The 26,513-nt window shown below is 44.9% G+C and overlaps 1 protein-coding gene across 1 annotated transcript in view; it reads right to left on the reverse strand.

Annotated features, from left to right (window-relative positions):
• The window catches only part of SEC11A (SEC11 homolog A, signal peptidase complex subunit), a 436,958-nt gene that overhangs the window by 11,509 nt on the left and 398,936 nt on the right, over positions 1-26,513 (reverse strand). The window contains exon 7 of the mRNA XM_085644052.1: positions 3,550-3,607. Coding sequence (XP_085500178.1) covers positions 3,550-3,607 — 58 coding nt within the window. The remainder of the gene's footprint in view (positions 1-3,549; positions 3,608-26,513) is intronic.

Below are 26,513 nucleotides of genomic sequence, written 5' to 3' on the forward strand. Positions count from 1 at the left end.
GGAATTTATGCCTACACCCTTCAATGGCCAGCCAAAGGATCCAAACATTAAGTTAAAGAGATTACTGAACTAAACGTAACCTCACATAGGATTTTAAGGTTGACAAGGAGGATTACAAAATTAAATGAACGTTTTAAAAATTCACTGCTGTACAAAGATGGAATCAGCTAATCTGTAACCATGAAATTAATTCTGGCCTTTCAGCTGGTTTATGGAACTATCTTCCCAAAGGTGCCTGTCACCAGTCAAGAGTCATTCAAGAACGTCAGTCAGAGATATATATACCCATATGAATACACACATATAGACACACACAAACACACACCCTCATATATACACCACATTTCTAGCGCATGGTACTTTTGTGTCCATTTCAAAATATGTTTTTGTGTAGGGTAAGCAGTTTACACAACCACTTTTAATTATTTATATTCAGAATTATTTGGAAGTGGGATGTCAAGAGAGGCATATAAACAACTGGAGATCATGGATGGAGTATTTAAAGAATTGAACAACCAACCCCTTGAAGAAGGCGAGTCAGGAGGCATGGGGTTTCTAATGATTAGCTGAAGAAGAGGATATATGAAAGCAAAACGTTAATGTTGCTGTTTGACGATATACGCACTTATCTGCATGTTCGGTTTGTATTCTGATAAAAATCAATACCAGATTGGAAGAAGTAGAGCACGGTGGAAGAGAAGATAAGTTATGTAGACAACCAGTTTGTCTAAAGAAGGGTTTAGATGGTGGTGCCATTAACAATGCATTGGGTCTTAAATGTGTGCTTATCATTGAAGCCAATGCGGCTGCCTGTCCAGTCCAGGGAGGACCTGGCTTGGCAGTTCGGGCTAGACTGTTCCCATGGGGCACAGGATCAAGACTGATTTGCATATGGCTGGGTTCAAACTGGAATGGCATGGTGAGCAAAAAAACGATGGATTTAGGCCCAGATCTCTGTACTGGGGTGAATAGATGACATTGTTCTGCATTCTGTCCATCAACTGCTGTTTTTGCAGCTGCCTGAACAAAAGCAAATGTATTGTTTGTCAGAAAGGTTCTTGTAATAATTGAAACTATGAAGTTTTGCAATGTTGCAGTCTATCGGTTGGCTAACAAGGTATTGTGAAGTAGACGCTACAAGCATAGTTCAGCTTCAACAGGACTAGTCGGAGCACCAACTAAACCAAGTGGGGCTATTCGATGTAAGACAACAACTGTTTTTCCAGAGATGGAGTGCCACACTTCCTTCGCTTCAGTAAAAGCTACAATTTTGTTTCAGCTGTATGAATTTCACCTCAAACTTTAAGCGGTTGAATTATCAGATCAATGCAGAACCTCGATGAAGGTGGTTGCACCAGACATGGTATTTTCAATGAATCAATTAGAGCCCCAAGACTACCATGTCACGAAACAAAACACTTTCATAAACATTACGCATTAAAGCAATAAAAGAAAAATAATGAGCTCAGTGATCCTGACAAAACCATACAGAAATGTTTGTTGATAGTATGCTAACTTTAATGATATGCTAAAGAGATGCAGCAATTCAATTTTCTGTACGAGACGAAAAATAAAATAAGTCCTATATGTAACCAGGTGCCATACTTCTCCAATTATGTAAATTATGGAGCGAAAACTGCAGCTACTGATGGAAATAGGTTTGTTCAAGCAGATTGCTTTTTTTGTTATGTATTTTTTTTTTTTTTACTGGTCGCTTTGATACTATCGGTGTTAAGACTATGGTGACAGCTAAGGGACAATTTATAAAACAAATCCACAAACTGCAAATTGTGGAACACTGTGTTGTTAGTGGCGCTCGATGGTTCTAGGCTTTTAGACAACTTTGCTTGCATTCGCTAGCCTGTCAACACAACTGAAAAATCCTGTTCTGTAGCTGGTGCTATTTTATTCACAAATAGCAGGGGACCACTATCATATGCTGTTTTCCCGTTGTCTGAAGAAATCAACAGGGTAAATTACAATCTGCCTTACTTGGCAACACGTAGCATGTCCATTAACTACCAGCCGTTACAAAACATAATGTAAATGTAAAATGAATATTCCGTATCTGATATATTGCAACACAGCGTGATTTAGCGGAAAATGTGTATAATTCAATATTATGGCCTATCGTTTGTTTATATTTAGTATTAAAAAAAAAAAAAAAAAAAAAAAAAAAAACCACAGACAAGAGTAATACTAAGAACAACTGCCTTTTTAGGTTGAGGCTGGGCAGCGCATGCGCTGCTTTGCAAGGCATGCTGAAGCCCAGACTGTGGCTTGAAGTATCTCCTATCTTTTCCGTTTGTCCCTGTACGTGCCCTTCATAAATGCAAGCTTTTGGTTGGTCAGCATGTAAGTCTCACCTTCTTGTGTTTCAAACCCTCCTAGGAGACTTTCTCTGTTACATGTGGTCGTACTCTTTGTTTTATAGGTTCCGTTGTGCATACTATTTTCTTCTTGTTTGACTCAGCTTGTGTATCAGCACAGCGCTCGCTTCAAGGATGCTCCATGTTTGTCGGCATTTGCATCCTGGGTTTAATTATTGGTTTCCTTCTCCTGGTGGCCTGCTTGCCCTGTGCCATCTCTCCAATTACCCTGCCCCCACCTCCTATCAGAGATCGCTGCTTGTATTTTTTGTGATTTGCCCAAAATTACAGGATGGTGAGCTGACGCCAAGACTCGAACTCCTGAGTCTGCAGCTCTGACCGCATGCCCTTCACAGCACGTTTGATGCAGTTTCATTGCTGTTTAGGTTTCGCCTAGGCAGTGCTTATGTAGTCAGCACGGAATGCCTCAGCCGCGCCTTTCTTTTATTATTTGTGGCACAGAACGCGTCCATATGCCTTTCTTTTTCTTTTTCTTTTACTTTTTCTTTACAATGGCGGCACAGGTTTCCATGTGACCTGCAAGGCTAGTGAAGCCCCGCCCATGACTGGTATGGGAAGACGTTCTGACATCATACTCCTGAAATAATAAATCGGTGAAACAGCGCATTAGAGCCAAGTATCAAGAATGCCACCAAAACCTCTTGCACAACCTTGTGGCTTTTTGAAGGTAGTGTGCAACAACAGAGAGTGCAGCCCTGCTTTGCTGATCAGCAGAAGACATCCATAACTCTGAAGTGTCCAGCCTGATTCCGGTGTTGGGAGACCGTCACAAAAAGTCGACGCAGAGAGGTGGTATTTTGACATATGCCACCGGGGCCCATATCAGTAGGGGACTTATAAATCGAAGAAGAAAGCTATCCCTGGTTTGAACTTTTAGGTGGTAGATGGAGCGTGTGACCTGCCAGACAACTTCACCATTGTGTCTGCCAGTCTAGCGATTTTTCTTATTTTCAAATGGGAGCAGGCTCCCGACTCTCTGCATGGCGTACCACCTCAGACACTCGGGCACAAGAACTGTTTGACATGTATTCCACTTTGGCTATTTTATCTCTGTCTGGAGCGTTTCTCCTCGCTGTTGCTACTTTCTCACAAGCATACTTTTCTTCCTCCGCCCCTCGCAGAGACATCGACAGCTGCCCAACAAATGCAGGTCACATACCTTAAATTTGGGGTAATCATTCATCAAGATTGTCACAATTCCAATGTACGGTACAAACCTAGAAAACAAGAAAAATCATTACATTAAAACACTGTAGTGCAGTCAGATACTGTTTTAAATAGAGAGCATTGCAAATCTGATATAACATAAGGGAAGCAAATACTTTGTGCAAAAGTAAAGATTGCTTTAATTTCTGCTGGACTGATCATGTAAAAATTAATTTCACCTAACTTATTTGAAACTTTAACACTGCCTTTCATTTCATTAACTATGGTTAATCTCAAAACATCACGTGACTGACTTAACAATGGATCAGCATCTCAAATCCTGCAACCTGGTACTACTTTGAAGGGCAATTTATCAATGACGCCACATTTGGGCAAGATAACAAAAATGTGTTCTCCATCTACACAACCTCAAGAGGAATCCTACCCCTATTGCTTTTTCCCTAAAGCGTGGTTCTCAACCTGTTTTCCAAGGACCTCTAGGGATCCAAAAGGTCTACTCAGTGGGACTGTGACTGTTTTACAAAATGAAATAATATTCAAATAAAATGATATACAAATATAGAAGCACATTTAAAATGTCAACACTTTTTTTTATATTTGATTGAGAAATAAAATATTTGATTTGGGCTTTTGTTTGGTGTATACTTGTTACTATATTTAGATCCAAGGATATTAATGACAGTTGACCATTAAACAACATCGCAATCCGTGACTTAACAGACCCCGAACAACCTCAGAAACCTTTAAAAAGGCCGCTCAAAGGGGTGGATAAGTTCAGCCTGGTGAATGCTTTTTCTGCACTAACTGACATGGCAAGCAGAGTTTTATTTGTAATGTAGGAATGCTCGTTAATAAAAATCTAGGAAAGGTGCAGAAGGTACCTCTGGAGCAAGGCACCCTTTCTGACCATGTTAACATATCACTTCCTGGCATTCGATGCAACAGACTGAACATAAATGTGGGAAAAACAAAAACGTATCCCATGTATACGAGTATAATATTTTTCGTTTGGGAGCTGTAGTCTCCATATACACACATTACTGTTCTAATCCCGAGTAGTAGTAATTTCCACAATATTCCCCATGAGATACTAAAACATTGCAAATCTCTCATCAGTATACTAACTGGTAAATAGGATTTTGAGGACAAATATGTACAACTCCCACTGCATGGATACTAAGTAAAGCCTTTTAATGCTACATTTCACCCTGTTTAATTGGGGATCTAGGGTAAAGATTACGGTCCTCTGAATCTCCAATAAAGGCATCCCATTAAATGTTTTAGTAGAATAAATTGAATAAGGATCAAACACAAACTATTATTAAAGATACAAACAATAGCTACCCCCAAACAACACTCCTGGAAAACAAAGTAAACACACATTATTTAAGATATTAGCGATAGCATAAATAGTATCACAAAGTGTGATCAATAGAAATTAAACGCACCCGACAATCTATATGAGATCGAACAGAAAATAAAACACATAATCATTGAGTGAAATTAAGGTATCACTGTGCCAGAAAATCTATTAACCCAAGAACAGACGCTGTTGAAACCATCATTTAAATCCCTCAAAATTAGGCTAAAGCTCTTACATATTCCCTGGGGCTAGCTCATTCATTCAAATGTTGTGTAACAATATGAAAACATAGATTGTTATTTCATGTGTTGCCAGTGCTGGAATCATTTTTGCAACAAATATTGCAATTAAATTCTGCCACATCCAGACTTGAAATATCTAAATATCGGGTTAAAGTCATATTAAAGTTATATGGTACTAATGGTGTACAGGACCACATAACCAATGACATGCCTGCACTATCTAATCCATATATGTCCTTATAGTGCAGGATTTAAAAATTGTGTGTCCAATATCCAAATGCTGCAACATACTGAGCACTTTGCAACACCAGCGAAGGGCATGTAAGTTAACACTTGGATATAATTTCTTAATTATGTACAGAATGATGGCCAATAAGATAGTCATGGGCTGAACTTTGGTACGGTGATGTTAAACAGAGCTCCTATTTTACTATGCCACAAGGTAGTGGCCATGCATATCTGGTAACACAAAAAATAAGTGATGGCAGCTCCTTTTTATGTGAGTAAAATACAACCAGTGATTGTTATTTTAACTTTGCATCTCTTATAATGAGCGAATACAACTGCTTAAAACAAGAAGAAACACATTGTGCTAGGCCTTTTTTCCACTGAAGCGCAACCTCGGCTATGGTCAAGAAATGAGGATTCACACCGTTCTTTAATTGTGGGCAAAAACGTTTTACAGTAGTAACCTGGGGAGAGAAAGCATGGATCATGCGGGTGGTAGGAAAATAGTGGGTAGAGGCACATCATTGTTTGTATGGTACCCAGAGACACTAAATTGCTTTCTTTTGGCATATTGTGCAGGATATTGTTCAAATGTGTACTTTTTTCTTATGCAAATAAATAATGGGATGGATTTTCAGTTATCGTGCTGTCCGATGATTGTTGAACTCGGAGCTCAAGCAGCATGTAAGAAATTGGGTTATTACTTGAGCAGGATGTGAAGCCTGAGCAAATAGGTCCACAATTGTCTCCTCTCTGGAACCCAAGCACCGCATTGGAGAACCCAACTCTCAGGCTAGCAAAGCAGAGCAGCCCAAGACCTACTCAGGAGAGGTGGTGTGGGCTAGTAATCACAATTTGCTGGTACGCTTTATTAACACTCATTAGTGCTTTTCTTTGGAAAAGTACATTTATTACACACACACACCTAAATACTACGCATTCATTTGCAAATATATACATCAAGCAGATGGAATTACCTTTGATGATATTCTGCAATCACATTTGACCCCTACTGCCTCATGACCCCAAAATCACAGTGCCTCCCCACCCCCGCCACCAGACAGAAAATCTCAATATAATGGGGTATAACTTTAAATGAAACAGATGTATTGGCTTTGTCAGGAGAGGATCACATTAAAATACAACGCAAGCCTATTGGCTTTGTCAATAGGTCACCATATTAAAAGACCAATAACCACATGTTGAAAGGTACCATCTTCTCACTAGAATCAATAACCATATTTAAATGCAATCATTACTGTCATAAAAGCATTGCAATGTAAACTAAATAAATCAGTTCACAATATATTGTCAAAATAGCATTAAAATTAACATAATGTGTGAGTCTCTCTTATATAACTTTAGGGCACATAAAATGGAACCACAGAACCAACAACTAGAGGTCCCTGCACTCCAAGGGTGTGGAACTAAAGTTCCAGCCTTGGGTAGGTTTAAAAAATCATGACAAGTCCGCCCAGTTCATGCATTTTGAAACCTGTGAGACATATGGTTACTTTAATAAGCTACTCTGGGGAGAAGAGGCTGCTGCGCTCACTGCAGTCCCCACAATGCTCCAAATGTAAGTTGGTAGACCTGGGGCCACCACAATTCCATATTCAAAACAAAACCCGCAGAACATTATGGGGTGCTCCCAGCCAGGAGCTATGAATATCTTATTAGCGGTTTTGGCCACAGTTCATCTCTAGCGCTCTTCTCGTTCTGCACTTCCCCCTGTTTTTTTTTTTCTATTCACAGGGGTGCCCGGTCCCTCCCAGGACACCCTGAAAGCGGATTTCACGCATGAGGCTATAGGGGCGAGCCTCAAGGCCCTGTGAACACTGCCGGCTCCAAACGCACAGCTCCGTGCTGAGTGGGAGTCTGTAGCATCTTCTTTCCTGCATCTAAAGGAGCACTTCCCTTGTGCTGCTGCAGCGAGGAACAGCTTCCTTCTTCTGGGTCCTGCGAATTGGGTCTTTGGACCAGTTCTTTGTCTTTGGGCCCAGGGAGGAGGTCGGGGGCCCCCTTTAAGTGAACACTGGCCTGGGGTTCAACACATGCCCACCTCCCTGGAAATAAGTAAGAGCTTGTGCGACCCCCAAACACTGGCCCACCATGGGGTTAATGTAAAAAAGTTGCAGCAGAGCCCAACGTACTTGGGCATGTTAAAATTGAAAAAACCTTTGAAGGGTCATAACTCGGGCCCTGTTGGAACAATTTTTCTATTGGGTTCATTTTACTCCTGATAGCGAGCTCTATTCCCCGGGGAGCTATTGCAGCAGGCCTCCTGTCATCAAAGAGGGCATAGTTTGCAGGGAACGGCCTTCACTGGCTTACTGCAATAGCTTCTCCTGTGCCTGGCTCCAGATGCTTCCCTTCTTCTGGGGCACAAAAGTCCAGGTCTTTCCCCAACTAGTCCACAGGGAGCGCAAGGGGTCAGCATCACTTGCCTTGTGAAAACCCACTAATCCTGTGGTCATCTGCAGAGTCCTATCTCCATCAGGGGAGCTTATCCTTCCAGCAGTTCAAGGGGTTGCCAATGTTGCAGTCTGGGTCCGGGGTCTTCCTCCCGTTCATATTCCTGGAATGCTTCTTTGGTGCCCTGTCCAGCCTGTGGGAAGCGTGCACCCCTTTGTCTCACCCTTAATCCTGTTCTGGTAAGTTCCTGCTTCTCTAGGTTTTGCTACAGCCTGGCTAGTGACACAAAAGGCTGGTGTCAAGTATCTGTGTGTTGAGGGAAAGTCCCTTTGAAGTGTAATCCGGGCAATGCACAGCTCCTCCCCAGCTTTCATGTCAGAAAGGCCCACACCCTTCTATACCTAGGCTTTTTTGTGCACCAATATATATTTCCTGGTGGGAGAACAATCGCTAGCCGGCTGGAAACTCCCAGAAACTTTAGGCAGGAAAGTGGTAACTTTAAAAAGGTGGTATTTCTAAAATGATAATTAAAAATCAAACTTTACGATTAAAGAGGATTTTTAATTTAGAAAAGTGAAATAAATACTTTTCTAGTTGCAACAAATCGAAATTTAGCATTTTATAAAGCTAACAATGTAGGCTCAATATTCCCGATCACAGTACCCAGCCTTGCAACAGTGAAAATTACTTTTCAGAATATTTGACTTTAAGGACATTTTCAACATTAATTTCTACATATCCTACTTTTAAATATGTGCACCCTGCTTTTACGGAAAATAAGGCTTACATAGAGCTGACCTATTAATATTTAAAAGGAATGTTTAGGCCTGTCAAAAGGAGTATTTTGATAAGTTGAACTTGCAGTTTAAAATGTCATAGGCAGGTTGACTGTGTGCAGCTACCAGGCAGCGTACAACTGTACTCTCCCATGTGCAGCCTGTACCTGTGCGCACAAGTGTTTACATGTAACCAGCCCAGTGAACCTCCTCCATGAATTCTTGTTAATCCGAATAAAGATTTATGATGATCACCACAATCCTTGGCTCTGTTGCAGCAGCCTTACTGTAAAAGATTTGTGGTAAACACGCGCCATTTAATTTACCCTGAAATTACTGGCAGTGAGACTCAGGTGGGGAGGCTGACCCACAATAAAGGTCCAAAACCAGGTGAATAAAAAGTATCTGGATGTACTAAATGGGTGGAACCAATTGGCAACACATCCCCAAACTACTTTCCTGGGAAGCCGTGATCGTCATCGCCCTTAATGAGGATCAAATGCAGAATTAGTTGTACTCGGCTCGGTATGCAGAGTCAAAGTAACACAGACTTTAGAACATCCAAGCCAAATTATCACAACTTCCGCAGTTAAGGACAAGTATCTCCTGCTTGCCGATGGCACATTCAATGGGGTTTGGAAAATTGCCATGCTTAACACCTTGATAGACAGACTAATGCCAATGAAAGCAGCAATATCCTTGGAGACAGACTTATTTACCGTTCACTCAATTGTTGTAGATCCAGGTACACAGATAAAGTAGATCACACAATTGAAAAAGCATCTTGTTAACAAGTTATGTTTGAGAATAATTGTTCATGCGAAGGCAATTAACTACTTTAGTAAACCTCACTCGGCAGCATTCGCTTAAGGACCATAACTTTTCTGAGCACAGTGAATTAACCCTGCACTAGCAAGGTTTCGGTACACTTTAAAGCGTTCATTAGACTCCCACTCGCCCTCTTGATGAGGTTAGTCCACAGTACTTCGAAATGAACTTCTATTTGACGGTGGAAAAGTTGTCGTTCTGTGGTGTTAAATATTAATTTCTAGAACCCGAACAGAAGTGAGCTTTGATGAGAATTAATGTGCATGCTATTTTGTGCTTCTCTCAAGGAATGGGCCTTTCAAAGAATGGTAAATGTAATTATCAAGTGGGAAAAGCACAGCATGATTTTAAAGCATGCATACAAAATGGGGAGCTACAACGATGCATCGAACTGGTGTGAACCCCTATGTATCCCAATATAGGCCTAGGTAGTTGCACAACCTTTTACCTACATCTGTCCTACCATTGTCCTAAACAACGGGTTTGGTGCGGACCTCTTACCTAGTTAGGTGCTGCAAGACTCTCCTGTGGTTTTCTCCGAAAACTAGCCTCATGTATTAGGCATGAGGATTCTCAGTATCACAGCAGAATTACCATCTTCTGCATAATAACTCTGTAGTCATCCTTGCCAAACATGCCCACAGTACACTTTTAGGTAGAACCATTGATGGTACCTTTCGGGAATATAAGCACTTCATCTTCACTGGACAAACTAGAGGAGAAAGAGTTCCATGCGGACGCAAGACACTGAGGTCCCTGCACACAGACACTCCAGGATGCATTGGTCTGACATCCCTTGCAGGGTGTCCATCTCGAGACCAAGCCGGGGTCCTTCTCTCTCCCACATCAGGTAATGGGGTTGGCTCTATCCTAAGGGGATTCTTGGCTAAACACCTACATACATCCTAGTTACATTTAGGTACATCTAGTTAGAGTATGCATCGTAGGAGTACACATTATTACTGTTACACAGCTATATGCCTGCATATGTTCATTGTTTTAGCACTATGATAGAATTCTACCTCTTGTTTACCCAACTAGTGCTCATAACCATACATATCTGTTTATGTCTAATGGTTGTTGTAGCACACGTATTTTATACTCGAAGGACGCTGGTTCAATAAATACTTATTGAAAACATTCCCACTGTTTTTTCTGTGCATCTCTCTGAGACTAAGTGAGCATGAGTGACTAAGCGAAAAGTACTGTACTGATTTCACGATCACGGAGGGGATAGGGTTGTCATGTTCGATAGTTGCCAGAAACTATTTGCTCCTTAGTAAGAGGTGGTCATGGTGGCACTTTGAGCTAGCTGATTTACAGACTAACATATCCTTTGGGGGTGCCTGGAATCAGTCTGGGCACTATCAATCAATCATGTGTTTGTAGAGTGAGACTACTCACCCATGAGGGTCTCAAGGCGCTGGGGAGGAGGGGAGGTGCGGGTTCCAGTCCATCAAGGAGGAGGTCTGTCAAAGAGCCATGTTTTGAGGTTTTTCGTGAAGATGGGGAGTGATGTCGTCTGTCTGAGGTGGAGCGATAGGGTTTTCCAGGCTCTGGTCGCGAGGAAGGAGAAGGAGCGGCCTCCCGATCTGGCCTTCCTGGTGCGGGGGACCACAGCGTAAGAGCTGGGCTGATCGTAGGGTCCTTTGGGGTGCGTGGAATTAGAGTCTGCTGTTCAGGTATTCAGGTCCGGTGTTATGGAGGGCTTTGTGTGCGTTGGTGAGAATCTTGAAGGTGATTCTAGCCTTGATGGGGAGGCAGTGGAGTGTGTGCAGGTGCTGGGAGATGTGGCAGTGTCTTGGCAGGTTGAGAACTAGTCCTGCGTCGGTGTTCTGGATGTTTTGTAGCTTGCGGTGAGGTTGTTTGTTAGTTCCGGCATAGAGTGCGTTGCCTTAGTCAAGTCTGATGGTGAGGAAGGCGTGAGTGACTGTCTTTCTGTGATTGAGGGAGATCCATTTGATAGTCTTGCGTAGGAGGCGGAGGGTGTGGAAGCAGGAGGATGCGACGGAGTTGATCTGGCGGTCTATTTTGAGTCCGGCGTCCAGGATGATTGAGGTTGCGTGCGTGGTCCGTCGAGGTGAGCTGGTTTCCGAGGGCGGGGGGCCACCAGGTGTCGTTCCAAGCATCGGGGTGTCGGGCCATGTTGAGTACTTCTGTTTTGTCAGTGTTGAGTTGTAGGCAGCTCCTTTTTTTCCACTTGGTGACTGCTTCCATGCCTTCTTGAATGTTGTGCTTGGCTGCAATGGGTTCACTGGATAGGGAGAGGATGAGTTGGGTGTTGTCTGTGTATGAGACAATGTTGAGTCTGTGTGTTCGGATGATGGGGGTGAGCGGAGCCATGTAGACGTTGAAGAGCGTGGGGCTGAGAGAGGATCCCTGGGGGACTCCGCAGGTGGTTGGTGAAGGGTTCGAAAGGTAAGGAGGGAGTCTGATCAGCAGGGTTCTGCCGGAGAGGAAGGAGTGGATCCAGTCGAGGGAGTTGCCCCGGATCCCTGCATCGCAAAGTCTGCATGTTAGGGTGCGGTGAGAGACTGTGTCGAAGGCGATTGAAAGGTCGAGGAGAATGAGGGCTACTGTCTCTCCTCTGTCCAGGAGGGAGCGGATGTGGTCTGTAGCAGCGAGGAGGGCGGTTTCTGTGCTGTGGTTTTTTCTGAAGCCGGATTGGGAGGGGTCGAGGATGTTGTGATCTTCGACAAAGGTGGCAAGTTGGCTGTTGATGGTTTCTTGATGACTTTCGCTGGGAATAGGAGCAGAGAGATGTGTCTGTAGTTTTTGAAGTCGGTGGGGTCCGCTGAGGGCTTCTTCAGAAGGGGGTTGATCTCAGCATGCTTCCAGTCGCCAGGGAAGTAGGCTTTCGCGAGTGAGCGGTCGATGGTGTGGTGAAGCATAGGTGCAATGGTGTCGGTGGCTCTGTTGTAGATGTGGTGGGCAGGGGTTTGTGGGGGCCCCGGAGTGGATTGACTTCTGGATGAGTTTGTCGCAGAGGTCTTGAGAGGGAGGGATGTCTATTGACTCGCTGGTGGGTTGGGTGAACTTGATGCGGAAGAGCTCTTTGCTGTTATGTGCATGTGTTTATGTTGTCTAAATGTGTTGATCCTATATAGTTTTGTAGGAACTACAGGCAACAAGAACCACCAATGCTACAGTTTACAATATTTGGGGTCTGTCTCCTATATTTTAGTTAACTGATCCAGGGGTGGGGAAATCATATCGCCCGACGCCCGAGCCATGTTGATTTTTACCACGGGCAAGAAGATTTAATGTCTATTTTGTCCGATGGACAAGTAGACATTAAACCGCATGCATAATACAGGTCGGAGCACTCTGGGACTTGCAGCCAATCAGAAAGGCTGCCAGAGAGCCGGAGACACTTTTGAGGCCTGTGATTGGCTAGCAGCCCAGGACTGGGCTCTCGCCAGTGATTGGCTGGGGGACTGGAAAGTCAGTCTCAATAAGCGGTAGTCTCGCTTTCTCAAGCTTAATGGGGTGGACATGCAGAACCACGAGGAAGCTGTCTCAATTTTAACACGAGGGTAGCAGAAATATTTTGGTGCTGGTGGCGCGACCTGAGACAGAGGTGAGGAGAAAGAGTGGCATTAATGTTACCCAGTTAATGCCAAGTGAGCTTGCGGCACCAGGGGGCGGGGCGTAGGAGTACAGTTAACTTTATTCTCTCTGCTCGCGAAGGAAAAAAAATGCAAAGATCCTGCTGAGAGCTCAACGGATTGCAGTGAAAATAACGGTATTATTCTAGTGCTCAGTTCAGAATCCAGGAGAGAAAACCGAGCGCGCTAACTTGGGGTTTGGAGCTGACTGTTCTGTAAGTGGAGCTCTGCTATGCAACGGCTCATATTATACTAAATGTGGCGTTAAGGAATTGTACCGGGTTGAAAACATTTCAAATTCCCGTGATCAGTATCTCAGCTAAACCACACGGTAGCATTATAGCAAATGAGCAATATGTTTGTTTTACCCTGTATTGCCCATTACAGCTGGTGGATTTGAAAAGTGATGGGACGGCTTTCTTTCTCTCTCTTCTGCTTTTTACTCTCTTAATCTGCTCCCCCTGTCTGTCTCTTCCTCTTTGCGTTAGCCCTTCTCTTTCCCTCTGCTTCTCCCTCTCTCTGCCCCCTTTATTGCTTTGCCCCCCTCTCTTCTCCTTTTCACTAGCTCTCTCTTTATCTGCTGTCCCTGTCTGCTCTCTCTCTTCCTCTTCTCTCTCCATCTTCCCTCTACCTCCCTCGCATTCACTTCCTTCCCGTACCGCCCCAGCCGGAGTGCTGTGCCTCCTCGCGGGTCGCCTCGGAGCCCTCCTTGCCCCACGGTAATCCACAAACAGTTTGGCCTCGGATGCCTCATTCTGCAGCCGTTTAATGAAAACGATGATTGCAGGGTGAAGAAAAACAGGCCGGCTCCATTACACACCAGAACTGGATGGCGATTGGGGCAAGAGAAGCAAACAGATGAAGACAGCTTCCCTCCAATGCCCCCTAGAACTGAATAGATTGGTCTCCCGGAGCCAGTTCCTCGTACTCGCTGTGGATTTGGAAGGAGCACTGGATCCCACCTCCGAACGGGTGATTGACCAGGGTGCCCTCAAGGCTCAGACATAGCCTCGGACTCTCAAAATACTATTGTTGTTTCCTGCCCTGAAGGAAGAGCTGCTGGACTTCCAACTGAGGAGAGGAATAGCCCTAAACTTGAGGAGAAAAAGCCAGACAACTCACAGAAGACCTGGCTGTGTGCACCATAAAGGTAAAGAATGAGGAATAAGGAGCTGTCAGCAAGTAAATATTAAACTACCAAGAACCTACAACAACAAAAAAAAGTGATGGGGCGGATGGGTGATTTATATTAATTTCCTTTAGGGACAGAAGCTGCTATCTGTTACCTGCAAAGTGCGTGATCGAATTAGTCTACTTTTTGCCCGTATGAGAATTAAGGTGGTGAACAGTGAGCCGCTGTGTGCTGTTACATATAATATATAAACAACCGCAATGGACCGCACTCCGCTAGCCCCTCCTCCGGGTCGCCCCAAGGGAAGCTGGTACATGAAGTTCTTGAGTGGTTCACCCCAGTGGGTGCAAGTAAGTACTTGTTGAACTGAAGATCTCTGATGGAGTTCTTGAGTGGTTCACCCCAGTGGGTGCAAGTAAGTACTTGTTGAACTGATGATCTCTAGACCCGATACATGTCCCGGGTTTTAAAATATCGCCCGAGACATGGCTCGGGTTTCGGGATAACTTCCCTCCTCAGTAGAGAAAATAGTTAGGGGTGGAAGAGAGGGCTGCCAAGCAACCGTCAAGGGCCTCAGTGCCCGCACAGGCACGCAGGTGCGTCGTCCAGGAGCTCGTCAGCTCAAAGCTCGAGGGAGCCATTTTTATAAACAACCGCAATGGACCGCACTCCGCTAGCCCCTCCTCCGGGTCGCCCCAAGGGAAGCTGGTACATGAAGTTCTTGAGTGGTTCACCCCAGTGGGTGCAAGTAAGTACTTGTTGAACTGATGATCTCTGATGGAGTTCTTGAGTGGTTCACCCCAGTGGGTGCAAGTAAGTACTTGTTGAACTGATGATCTCTAGACCCGATACATGTCCCGGGTTTTAAAATATCGCCCGAGACATGGCTCGGGTTTCGGGATAACTTCCCTCCTCAGTAGAGAAAATAGTTAGGGGTGGAAGAGAGGGCTGCCAAGCAACCGTCAAGGGCCTCAGTGCCCGCACAGGCACGCAGGTGCGTCGTCCAGGAGCTAGTCAGCTCAAAGCTCGAGGGAGCCATTTTTATAAACAACCGCAATGGACCGCACTCCGCTAGCCCCTCCTCCGGGTCGCCCCAAGGGAAGCTGGTACATGAAGTTCTTGAGTGGTTCACCCCAGTGGGTGCAAGTAAGTACTTGTTGAACTGATGATCTCTGATGGAGTTCTTGAGTGGTTCACCCCAGTGGGTGCAAGTAAGTACTTGTTGAACTGATGATCTCTAGACCCGATACATGTCCCGGGTTTTAAAATATCGCCCGAGACATGGCTCGGGTTTCGTGATAACTTCCCTCCTCAGTAGAGAAAATAGTTAGGGGTGGAAGAGAGGGCTGCCAAGCAACCGTCAAGGGCCTCAGTGCCCGCACAGGCACGCAGGTGCGTCGTCCAGGAGCTCGTCAGCTCAAAGCTCGAGGGAGCCATTTTTATAAACAACCGCAATGGACCGCACTCCGCTAGCCCCTCCTCCGGGTCGCCCCAAGGGAAGCTGGTACATGAAGTTCTTGAGTGGTTCACCCCAGTGGGTGCAAGTAAGTACTTGTTGAACTGATGATCTCTGATGGAGTTCTTGAGTGGTTCACCCCAGTGGGTGCAAGTAAGTACTTGTTGAACTGATGATCTCTAGACCCGATACATGTCCCGGGTTTTAAAATATCGCCCGAGACATGGCTCGGGTTTCGGGATAACTTCCCTCCTCAGTAGAGAAAATAGTTAGGGGTGGAAGAGAGGGCTGCCAAGCAACCGTCAAGGGCCTCAGTGCCCGCACAGGCACGCAGGTGCGTCGTCCAGGAGCTCGTCAGCTCAAAGCTCGAGGGAGCCATTTTTATAAACAACCGCAATGGACCGCACTCCGCTAGCCCCTCCTCCGGGTCGCCCCAAGGGAAGCTGGTACATGAAGTTCTTGAGTGGTTCACCCCAGTGGGTGCAAGTAAGTACTTGTTGAACTGATGATCTCTGATGGAGTTCTTGAGTGGTTCACCCCAGTGGGTGCAAGTAAGTACTTGATGAACTGATGATCTCTAGACCCGATACATGTCCCGGGTTTTAAAATATCGCCCGAGACATGGCTCGGGTTTCGGGATAACTTCCCTCCTCAGTAGAGAAAATAGTTAGGGGTGGAAGAGAGGGCTGCCAAGCAACCGTCAAGGGCCTCAGTGCCCGCACAGGCACGCAGGTGCGTCGTCCAGGAGCTCGTCAGCTCAAAGCTCGAGGGAGCCATTTTTATAAACAACCGCAATGGACCGCACTCCGCTAGCCCCTCCTCCGGGTCGCTACAAGGGAAGCTGGTACATGAAGTTCTTGAGTGGTTCACCCCAGTGGGTGCAAGTAAGTACTTGTTGAACTGATGATCTCTGATGGAGTTCTTGAGTGGTTCACCCCAGTGGGTGCAAGTAAGTACTTGTTGAACTGATGATCTCTAGACCCGATACATGTCCCGGGTTTTAAAATATCGCCCGAGACATGGCTCGGGTTTCGGGATAACTTCCCTCCTCAGTAGAGAAAATAGTTAGGGGTGGAAGAGAGGGCTGCCAAGCAACCGTCAAGGGCCTCAGTGCCCGCACAGGCACGCAGGTGCGTCGTCCAGGAGCTCGTCAGCTCAAAGCTCGAGGGAGCCATTTTTATAAACAACCGCAATGGACCGCACTCCGCTAGCCCCTCCTCCGGGTCGCCCCAAGGGAAGCTGGTACATGAAGTTCTTGAGTGGTTCACCCCAGTGTTTTAATTACATTTTGGCAGTCCACACGGCACCCCTTCAAACTGACCTGCTCCCTGCTGACGAGAGGCAACTACCTCGAAACACGTGTCCAGGGATGGCTAACGCAACACATACTGTTCTTTTTACACATCGTGGCATTGGCGTACCCGCCGTCGCCACTACATTTACCACAGTCCTTTGGGGCAACTTGCTGGTGTGACGAGCAGTGTGCGACCAACTTTTGCATACATATAATATATGTAAAGACGAAAAGATGTTGAAATTCCAGGGTCCCGAATCAATAGAGTGTGTGTGCCTCACATTGCACACACTGTGACATGAGTAACACTATTCGTCTCATTCACTCTCCCTCGCCTTATTTTTCTCTCACGGGCCAATGTTTCATGCTTTCTTTCCTGCTATGTTTTGGAACATGTGTCTGTTTAACTATCTTTTGAAAAACTGCTTGGCTCGTGAGGATCGTGAGTGCTGCCTGCAGCCACGTGCTGCAAGCGCATCGGCCCGGTCTCTTCCTCCCCAAATCCCCCTCCTATGATCTAACCCACTGGGGTCGGAGCAGGGGAACTGCAGGGGTCTTTTTACCTTGTATGTGGTAGCAGGTGCAAAAGACTACCAAACTACCATACTCCTATCTGGCACGTAGGTTACAAACCAATCACTGCAGCATACTCTCGACCTCCTTAGCTGTCCTCTTACAGGGAATGGAGGCTGTAATCTGAAAGTGTCATAGTTTGCCTGTGATGTGATCTATTTAGACAAAGAGCCCTCAATGCTTGGGTACGTTGGAGGTACATTAAGAATGTTTAGACTGTTGTTCCCCCCCCCTATTGCTGCCCCTCAACCTCATTCCCAGCCCAAAATCCCTCTCGATGCCTTCACACGCCCATCCACATTATTTTTCATTCTGACTACAGAAATGATTTTCAGGAGATCTCAGGGTCATAAGCCCACATTGACACTGGTTCAGTGTCACTACTAGGTGGAATCAATTCCTCCAGGACAGGCCCCTGCGGATAAAGAGCTGTGTCATTGCCCCTTTCACCTGCGGTGACCAGAACGTCCTTCAGCAGAGACCCTGTGTACAGGCATCTCACAGCCTCCACCTCTACCCCAAGTAATCCAGGGCTGGCCCGGCTCTTTTGACAGTTGGTGGAGTTGAGTGTCCTGCAAGATGGATGCTTGTGGCTAGCATCAGAACTCTGCAGCAAAACCTGCACAGTCACCGTTCCATAGAGATGCATGTGCTGTCTGCACATGTGGGTGCCAGTGCCTAGGACGGTCTGTCAGAGAGATTTCTGCCTGTTGTGCTAAATGTTAATGGGTTGGTCAGTGCATGAACTAATAGAGGTTTCATAATATCCCACTGATTAACGTAACTTTCATTTCAACTAAAGCTGTCCATTATACATGTAGTTACCTGAAGGTGAAAGACCACAAAAAGTTAGAAAATATTTGTTTTTTTTAGCCACTACTTTGACCCCCCCCCCCCCCCCCCAGACTCTCTAACCCTGCCTCCCCCTTTTCATGCAGCATCACAGTTCCCATACTTTTTTTTTTTAATGCACTTCAACCACTGAGCAGACAGCTCGCAGGCTGTGCCTGATACCACTGCTGCACTCACACTGCCCTCTGAATACAGTATTCAGGACTTGCTGCCATGGGGTTTGGAGAGCAGGGCAGGAGAAGAGGTAGGCGGAGGGCCTCCTGTCATAGACTCCAGACTGAAAGAAGGGAGCAACGAGTCACCTTATTTTAAAGAGAGAGTGGGACTGCCCCACCATTTTACCAACCACCATCCCTATGCCCTTCACACACACATACCCACCCAGCTCCCAACTCCCCAGTTACAGCCAGAGCTGCCGACTTTGAACCTTGGGGACCAGGTTCAAGTCTCAGCATTGCTAAACATCCTGTGATTCTGGGCAGATCACTTAATCTGCTCTGGCCTAAACAAAAATGCTCATGACCTTTTGTAATGTAACTGGTGCTCATGAAAAGCACTCCAATACCTTTGCAAAAATTAAATGCCCACACCAGGCTCACATGACAAGCATGGTGCTTTCCTTTCACAGATGAAGCAGATTCTGAAGCTTTCCCAGTTTTAAAGGTGAAAGGAAAGAATCCTGAACTCGGACTTTATACCACATGCAGTGCAAGAGCCTCAGTGTTTACGCCTGTGTCCTGGCTTGATAACCTAACGTGCATTTTTAAAGCACATGTTCACCCAGAAGGGTATCTTGGCGCTGAATAACATTTGTTTATTGTTACCCAACTCAATGTTACTAATTTTATCGACCTCAGAAGGATGAAAGGCTAAGTGGAGCCAGCAGGATTTGAACCTGTGACCATAAGGTCAAACACAGAGCCCTACAGTGGACACATTAGTCCACTAAGCCACCAGCCCTGATGTGTCATGAGAGGAAAGTAAAATAAAGTAGTGGCGCTTTGGGTGTTTGTTCAGTTATTATTGGATTTAAATCTGCTGAAGAATAAACAAACTTCATTCACCAGATACCATTTGACTATCCAAGAGGTCAGGACAAAGTTTCCAACTCTACTGTGACTGAGCCTGGGCATCCTTGCTAGGTGTGACATGACATTTTGAGTGGTTGCAGTTACTCACTAGCCCCTGTCTCAATGATGCTCAGCTCTGCACTTCTAGATTTACTGTCTTTTCAAACTAACACTCCTTCCCTTCTCTGTGAGACCAACACTTGCTTTCCAGCTGTGTGAGTATAAAGATATCACTGCTGCTACATGTCCTACAGATCTGAGAGACAAACTTGAACATCAGTTGGTGAGCTGCACTTTTTCATGTTAGGGTAGCTTACTCAGCTGCTGCCATTACTATATGCAAGAGAGAACCCTGTACTGCTACTGCCAGTGCTGCATATGCTCTTTGTGTGGGAGAAGAATGTAGAGATGTAGCGGTGAGTGCACAATAATATAAACACACCACACCTGACCAGAAGTGTAAAATAAGAGATTGATTTAACTGCCTATATTACTGCCTCTTGTGTATTTGTACTTAAGTATCCTGCCTCAGTGAGCCGCATCACATCTGCTACTTGATTTTGCTGCCCCATGAACCGTTCATAAGCTCTGCCAAGAAGTGCAGCTATTCCCATTCACAAGTTTATCAGAGCATCACATCTGAGTATTTTTGAAGCTGGACAGCTATGAGTTCGCCCTATGATGGAGAACACCCTTTTATCCTATAGGTTCATATTTTGACAAAGTCTTGTCTGTGCCAAAAACACTTCCAGAAATGTAGTAAATTATAAGTCTGCACTCTGCCTTTAGGTACTATTTGTCTTAATATGAAAATGTGTTACATGCAAATTAGTTGATAATTGGGTGCAGTGCACACTGACACATCTGCACGCATGCTGTACAGCCACCCTACAACAGTTGCATTTAAGAGTGCATGACCATGCATTGTATAATTGGACTTGCACTTGAAATATATATTGCAAAGTATGTTGCACTGCAGGTTCTCTTTGTGCAGACCTCCCTTAGTAATTTATGGAATAGGCGGGGCAAGCAGTTACCTTCCCAGGACAAGTAGATTGGTGAAACATTTTGTCCCTTGGCCAAGTAGATTTTGGAAAAATTTCCACACCCCTGGATCTAAAAGGGGAAAGCATATGCTGTTCAGTGTGTTCAGCATACAGACACACTTGGAGCTCCAGAGCCTCCTCGCTCCCTCTCCCCGCTCCAGCTTTTTCCCTCTTCATATTTACTTGTTTGCGTTCCTGTCTCCCTTACATTAGCTAACATCTCCCACTACCACACCCATCGCCCACACTTCACCCCCTTTCTGGGAACCTTTCGTTTTGGTTAAACTGGAGATCACGTTTTAATTATTCTATCCCATACTGTCAATCTTCACACTTCTTGTACTTTGCTATAATAATTTTCGATCATATCGCCTACAGGAGAAGCATCAGAATTAATGAGTTATTGAATGCACATATCAAAAATGATGCATCATTTTTTCACTTATGCAGAAATAAGCCTCAATCAACTATTTCATTTGTACTATTTCCACAATAATGTAAGCCCTACTAATAAGACTCGTAGAAGTATTTTACCAGTTATCTCGTCTTGCTTACTTCTTGACCCAAATGTCCTAATTTGTATTTTTGTACCTGCACTTCTAATTTCCTCAGTACAGTCTGCACGGCTCCAAGGGGATACCTGCATACTTGCAAAAACCACAGCTTTAGTTTGGAAAAACAACTCCCAAGACCCAATTATTCGGTTTGGAAACAAAATTTCTTGACTGTGTTAGGCTTTAACTAAACTAATAAGAAAATGTTATTTGTTAGAAACACTGCTTTGGCGCCTTTTAAATTACTTGCCAAATTACAATTTTGCAGTAACTCCATTCATGCGTTTAAATCCAATTGTGGATATATTTTCGAGTTAATATTAACATAGGTTTGTTTTTCTCTAGAATATTGAAAATATTATGACATTACATTTTAAGATTAATGTTTGTCAAACGTTTTCCTCTGACAACTGCATCACGATACTAGTTGATGTTGGCAATTGTCCGTGTTAGCCAAGGCGTGATTCGGATTGACAATTAGCACCCTGAAAATATTGGAAACTTTTCTACATAGTGAAGCTTGCTGCTTTTTGGGGCAGCTAACCATTGGCGGATTCTAAAACTACAACAAGATAGAAATGTGCCATGCTGCCGAGTAGTAATTGCAGTACAAAGCAAGCTAAGGATTTAATTAATGAATCGCCGGTTCAAGTCCGATTGAGTAGAACTGGCAATGAAACACTGCCATCTGCAGGCTATGACGTATATATGCATTAGTGGTGTTCTCGCAGTTTGACTTGGCAAATATAGGAAAATACTTGCCATTAAATCACTCGCAAAACATTTAATTTCGAGTGCAGAGATTGTGAATTTACCGTGCTCTAAAGTGGGTGCAGGGAAGCACAGGAGGCTTCCCACATTATGTCCTTCTGAGGGGCCGGTGCGCAAGTGCCTCTGTATAAATCACAAACCCCCACGATGCCCCATTGAAGACGTCACCGAAGCGAGGGCGCACTGACAATCATTCAGCTTACGATGCGGTCATTTGAGACTGGTAAGTTTCGCTGTCCTGGTCCGGGAGGGTATAACACCCCCACTCGGGAACCCGAATAACAGGAGGGGGGGGCGGGGGAGGGTACTCTTTCCAGCCGTGACTCTTCCTGAAAAATACCCACACAGGAGCAGTAATACTCCACTAGCCACCAGTTTGTCCTCGTTCTAAAGAGGGAGGGAGGTATGGTGGGGTGGGGTGAGGGGGTCCTTGGCACGGGGACGCCCCCCCCCCCCTTTAGGAAAAAAACAATTAACATTCTCATCTTCCTGTGGTGGATGGACAATCGGGCAACGGACATCCTTGACAGCTCCACTTCCCCTGAAGGGAAAATCGAGGCAATGGAGAAAATGGTCTTCTTCCCTAGGATTCCTGCCCTCTGGTCGCATCTGGGCCTGCGATCCACGAGCAGAAATCACCCATTAGCCCCCGGGTTGGTTTTTTTGGGGAGGGAGTACCGTTCTCCTAGCATAGGGGATCATTGGGAAATAAATTAAAATGGAACATTGTTCCTTTCCTTGGGGGCTAATCGGGCGCAAGTCGCCCAGGGAAGAAAACAAGCATTTGCAATGCAATAGGTCTCGCATTAGCAAGAGTTTAAGCTATTGGCATTGTAAATGACAATGCCTTTTAGTTCTCTGTCTTGATAACTAACACATAAATAAAAGGCATCATCATTTAGAATGCCAATAGCTCAAACTCTTGCTAATGCGAGACCTATTGCTTGGAGAGTGAAAGCGGGCATGGCGCCTCAATGCTGCAGGACAGCATGTCGGGCCAGCAGAAGGAGAAACTCATTAAAGAAATAGTGCTTACAGACGTAGCATGTAACAACCGAAGTAAAAAGGCTAGTCTTCATGGGAGGTTACAAATTTAGAGAAGGCGGTACTAAGGAGGGACTAACAAGCCTTTTAACGAATCAGAAGTCAGCATTTACGAAGGGCAATGACACAAGCCAATGACAAAATTTGCAGGGAGTGGACAGGGCTTCAAGTCCATACTCTAATACAGCATGCCTCGCAGAGCAGCACATGCGCTGGCCAGGCTCGACTTAAAAACTAATTAAAGGGGGAGAGTAGGGAGCAAAAATCAGGAGAACAAGAGAGCTGCGAAAGAGTGAGAGAAGCAAGAGTGAGCAGGAGGTGCAGTTAGGAGGCCGGGTGATCAAGATATGGTTCCTTCAGGAAGGGACAAGCTCAGAATCATGTATGAAGAAATTAGGAAAAGTTACAGTGGAGTGTGCAAAAGAAGATAAAATCATTCTTACTCTAGGTCCTGGCAACCATAAGAAAATATTGACACAATCAGAACCCTTACTGCATCTTTGGCTCATTATGCTTCCCACAATTCAAAGCAATTTCATCTAACCCACTCAGCTCATGCGGTTTAGAGCCTTGCTTCAACTTATACCAAACAATCCCTGGGAAGACATATTTTTACACACATTTCTACTGTTTTTACATATTTCTATTGTTTTTAAACAGTCTGTAAGACACTATAAAATACCAACATATGTAAACAAGTGCAGCACCCCTTTGTGACTGTATTTACAATCTGAGCCTTAAAGTCAGATTACTTCCTTTTACACTGTCCATGGTCCTTTCCACTGTTCCTCTCAGACCACCCTCATGTTCAAAGTTAACATAGTTCAGGCCACTAGAATCATACAATTCGCTGACTGTGGCGCTTCCCTCATTAATAGAGATGTACCAGACTTGGCACATTAAAATCTGGCATTTGATACAAAATGTGCTGCTTTTACAAAAAAAATGTTTCTTGCTCAAATGGATAAAAAAAAAAATCACTAAAACAATGCCACGCAGGGCTGCACAGTGGCACCAACCCCTATACTTAGGTAACTGGTTGCCTTTCAATTGCCCTTTATTGATACTTTGCAAATAGGATCTTCTGCTGGCCTTAGCCCTCGACACAAAGTTTTTCCAGGCATATTAGATTTGTTTTTGTCACTAATAACATTTGCAGATCATACACAACAAACGAAATTGTCTTTTGCAGTTATTTTTGAGTTAATTAGTTGCCACATCATTTAAGGAAAGTAAGCAAATACTGATGGTTTCTTCAATCTGTCAGAACCACAGAACAAAACGAGGTAAAATGCTCGCTTCTGAGCAGTGACGGATATTAATTACACTGACGCTCTTCCTTGCCTGGGGAGTAGGAAAAATAGACTTTTTATAGAAACATAATCCTAAAGTTACACTTGTCTCAGGCCTCCTCAGCACCCACGGAAAATACTTCCGCCTCTCTTACCAGGCCAGCAGCACTGTGTGTCTGCCTGTGACCGCTGGTCTTTGCTGAATAGCAGCATACATGGTTTGTGAAACCAGTTTTGATGAACTATTTTTGTAGCGACGTACTCTAAAGGCGGCTGAGTCAAATCATGTGGGCTGGTGTTTATTTAATTACAGCACAGATGGCAATGACAAGTTGTGTGACAAGCACTACACCCGCCGCACTTCTCCCAGGTATATTTTGTTAAGTCAAAACTGCCACGATGTTTTGCTGCCTCTAATGGAGGAGTTCACCGTTCAATGCCCCATAGCCTCTGTGAGTGGCACAGAAAAACATCAATCACATACTGCCTGAATCAGCCCACACAAAACGTTAAAGTAGTCAACAGTAAAAAACACTAAGAAGAGACAAGCGGAAAACATCTGAGTCTTGTGCCGCGTCCAACACCAAGCCCCCTCAACACGTCCCCATCGCTACAAAATCCTATAGTTTGATGGATGCAGGGACCTAATAAAAGCAACACACATACAAATAAAATTAATGTGATACAATCCACAAATGCGCCGCTGCAACTGCCATTCTTTGTGGGAGATAGGCGTTATCATAGCAAGGCGCCAAAATGAAAACATTTTCAGCAATGTGGCTGTGAACTTATCTAGCTGTTACTGGGGGTAGCATAGCCCACATAACAGCACAGAAGATGAGGAATGAGAAACATGTCCTGGACAAAACATGTTTTTCCTTACCTTGTCGATTCCAGACTCGGATATCGGTTATCTGTCCGATCAGCTCCTTCCGCTGGAAACCGTCCCATACGTGCCCAGCCATGGGGGCTATCCAGGGTGAAATGATAAATCCTGGAAACGCACACCAAACGGTTCGACAGCGTGGTGCTGGAGGGGTCCTGTTCCTGTGCCGGGGGCAGGAGGGCGGCAGCTTCCCATCTCAGGGAGCAGAGCAGGAGGGGGACGGCGCAGAGAAGAAGGGCTAAAAGTGAAAGAAAGCATGGCGCCCGTTCTCATAAACATTAGATGCATGGCGGCCCCTGAAGCGCCCGACATAGTAATAATAATGAAAGCGGGCGCATGGCGCCTCTGCATATTAAACTTACGTACATGGTAACCTGTGAAGCGTGCGCCATAGCGATTCAAATAAATAAATAAGCGGTGAACGAGGTGCCCACGTGCAGTGGCAGGATGTGGATCTGCAGCGCCGTTCTTTTGTTTTTGAAGGTGAACCGCGAGAGATTGTGCAATGGTAGGAAGTGGATCGGCATAGAACATGTGCGTGGCTGAGAGTGAAGCCGGCACGCATGCTAATGATGAAGTCCGGTTACATTATCAACCAGCAGTGAGTGCAGCGCACAGCTGATGGGGATAGAAAACAAGGAAGTAGTCCCTAAATACAAAAATAACAGCCAGGCAGCGGAGCTAAACTGTAGTTGGTCGGTGCTGCTTCCTGCAAAACGGAAGCAAAACGGAAGTGATGTATTGCACCACCAGCCAATGAATGAGCGAGATAAGACGAGCAATGCCAGATGTAACCAATGGCAAGTGACAAAACAAATAGAAGTGCAATGGGTGGAGTTTCACCACTAATACTGAATACTTAATGCCTCGGAGAGGCAGCGCATGCGCTGCCCTATGCGAGACCTAAAAATGGCACTGCCATGTTAGTTAATGCGTTTTGTACCCAACCAAGAGCCTTGTGCTATCCTCTGGGAATGATGAGAAAAACAGGGGCACCAGTGTGAAAAGTAGTCTCACTATTCTATTGGTGGCCATCCCGTAGGAATTTCTGTATCAATATTGTGACTGAAGCCCTCACACATTATATAAGTGCCAACAGATATAAAGAAAAAAATGAAAATTGGCACGAGCGAAACACATGAAATATCAGATCTGCACAGACACTCACTGTCTAAGGTTCTCATCGATGTTCCGCAATAGGTGCAAACGGGGAAAACTGGGACTCGACACATTTTCGAAAGCACAGGATGCTAAAGTCGTGGGTGCGCATTTTGCAGCCAATTACAAATTGTTCATCCAGAAATTGGGTAACACATGCAACTTGTGTAAGATGATCCCCATAACTGGATGCACAAAGCACTTTGCTGCACACTTCTCACATTTGCAACAGTTTTCTCGGCTCCAAATTCTCATTTGAATTGTGCCCATGTATTTTCATCCTATTTTGAAATCATATTGAAGCTTCTGTCCTAACTAAAAAGCCTTTGCTCCAGGAGCAGTTTGAATTTTGTTTTAAATTGATAAAT

Source organism: Triturus cristatus, chromosome 3_1 (assembly GCF_964204655.1).
Source record: "Triturus cristatus chromosome 3_1, aTriCri1.1, whole genome shotgun sequence".
In the NCBI taxonomy this organism is placed as follows: domain Eukaryota; kingdom Metazoa; phylum Chordata; class Amphibia; order Caudata; family Salamandridae; genus Triturus; species Triturus cristatus.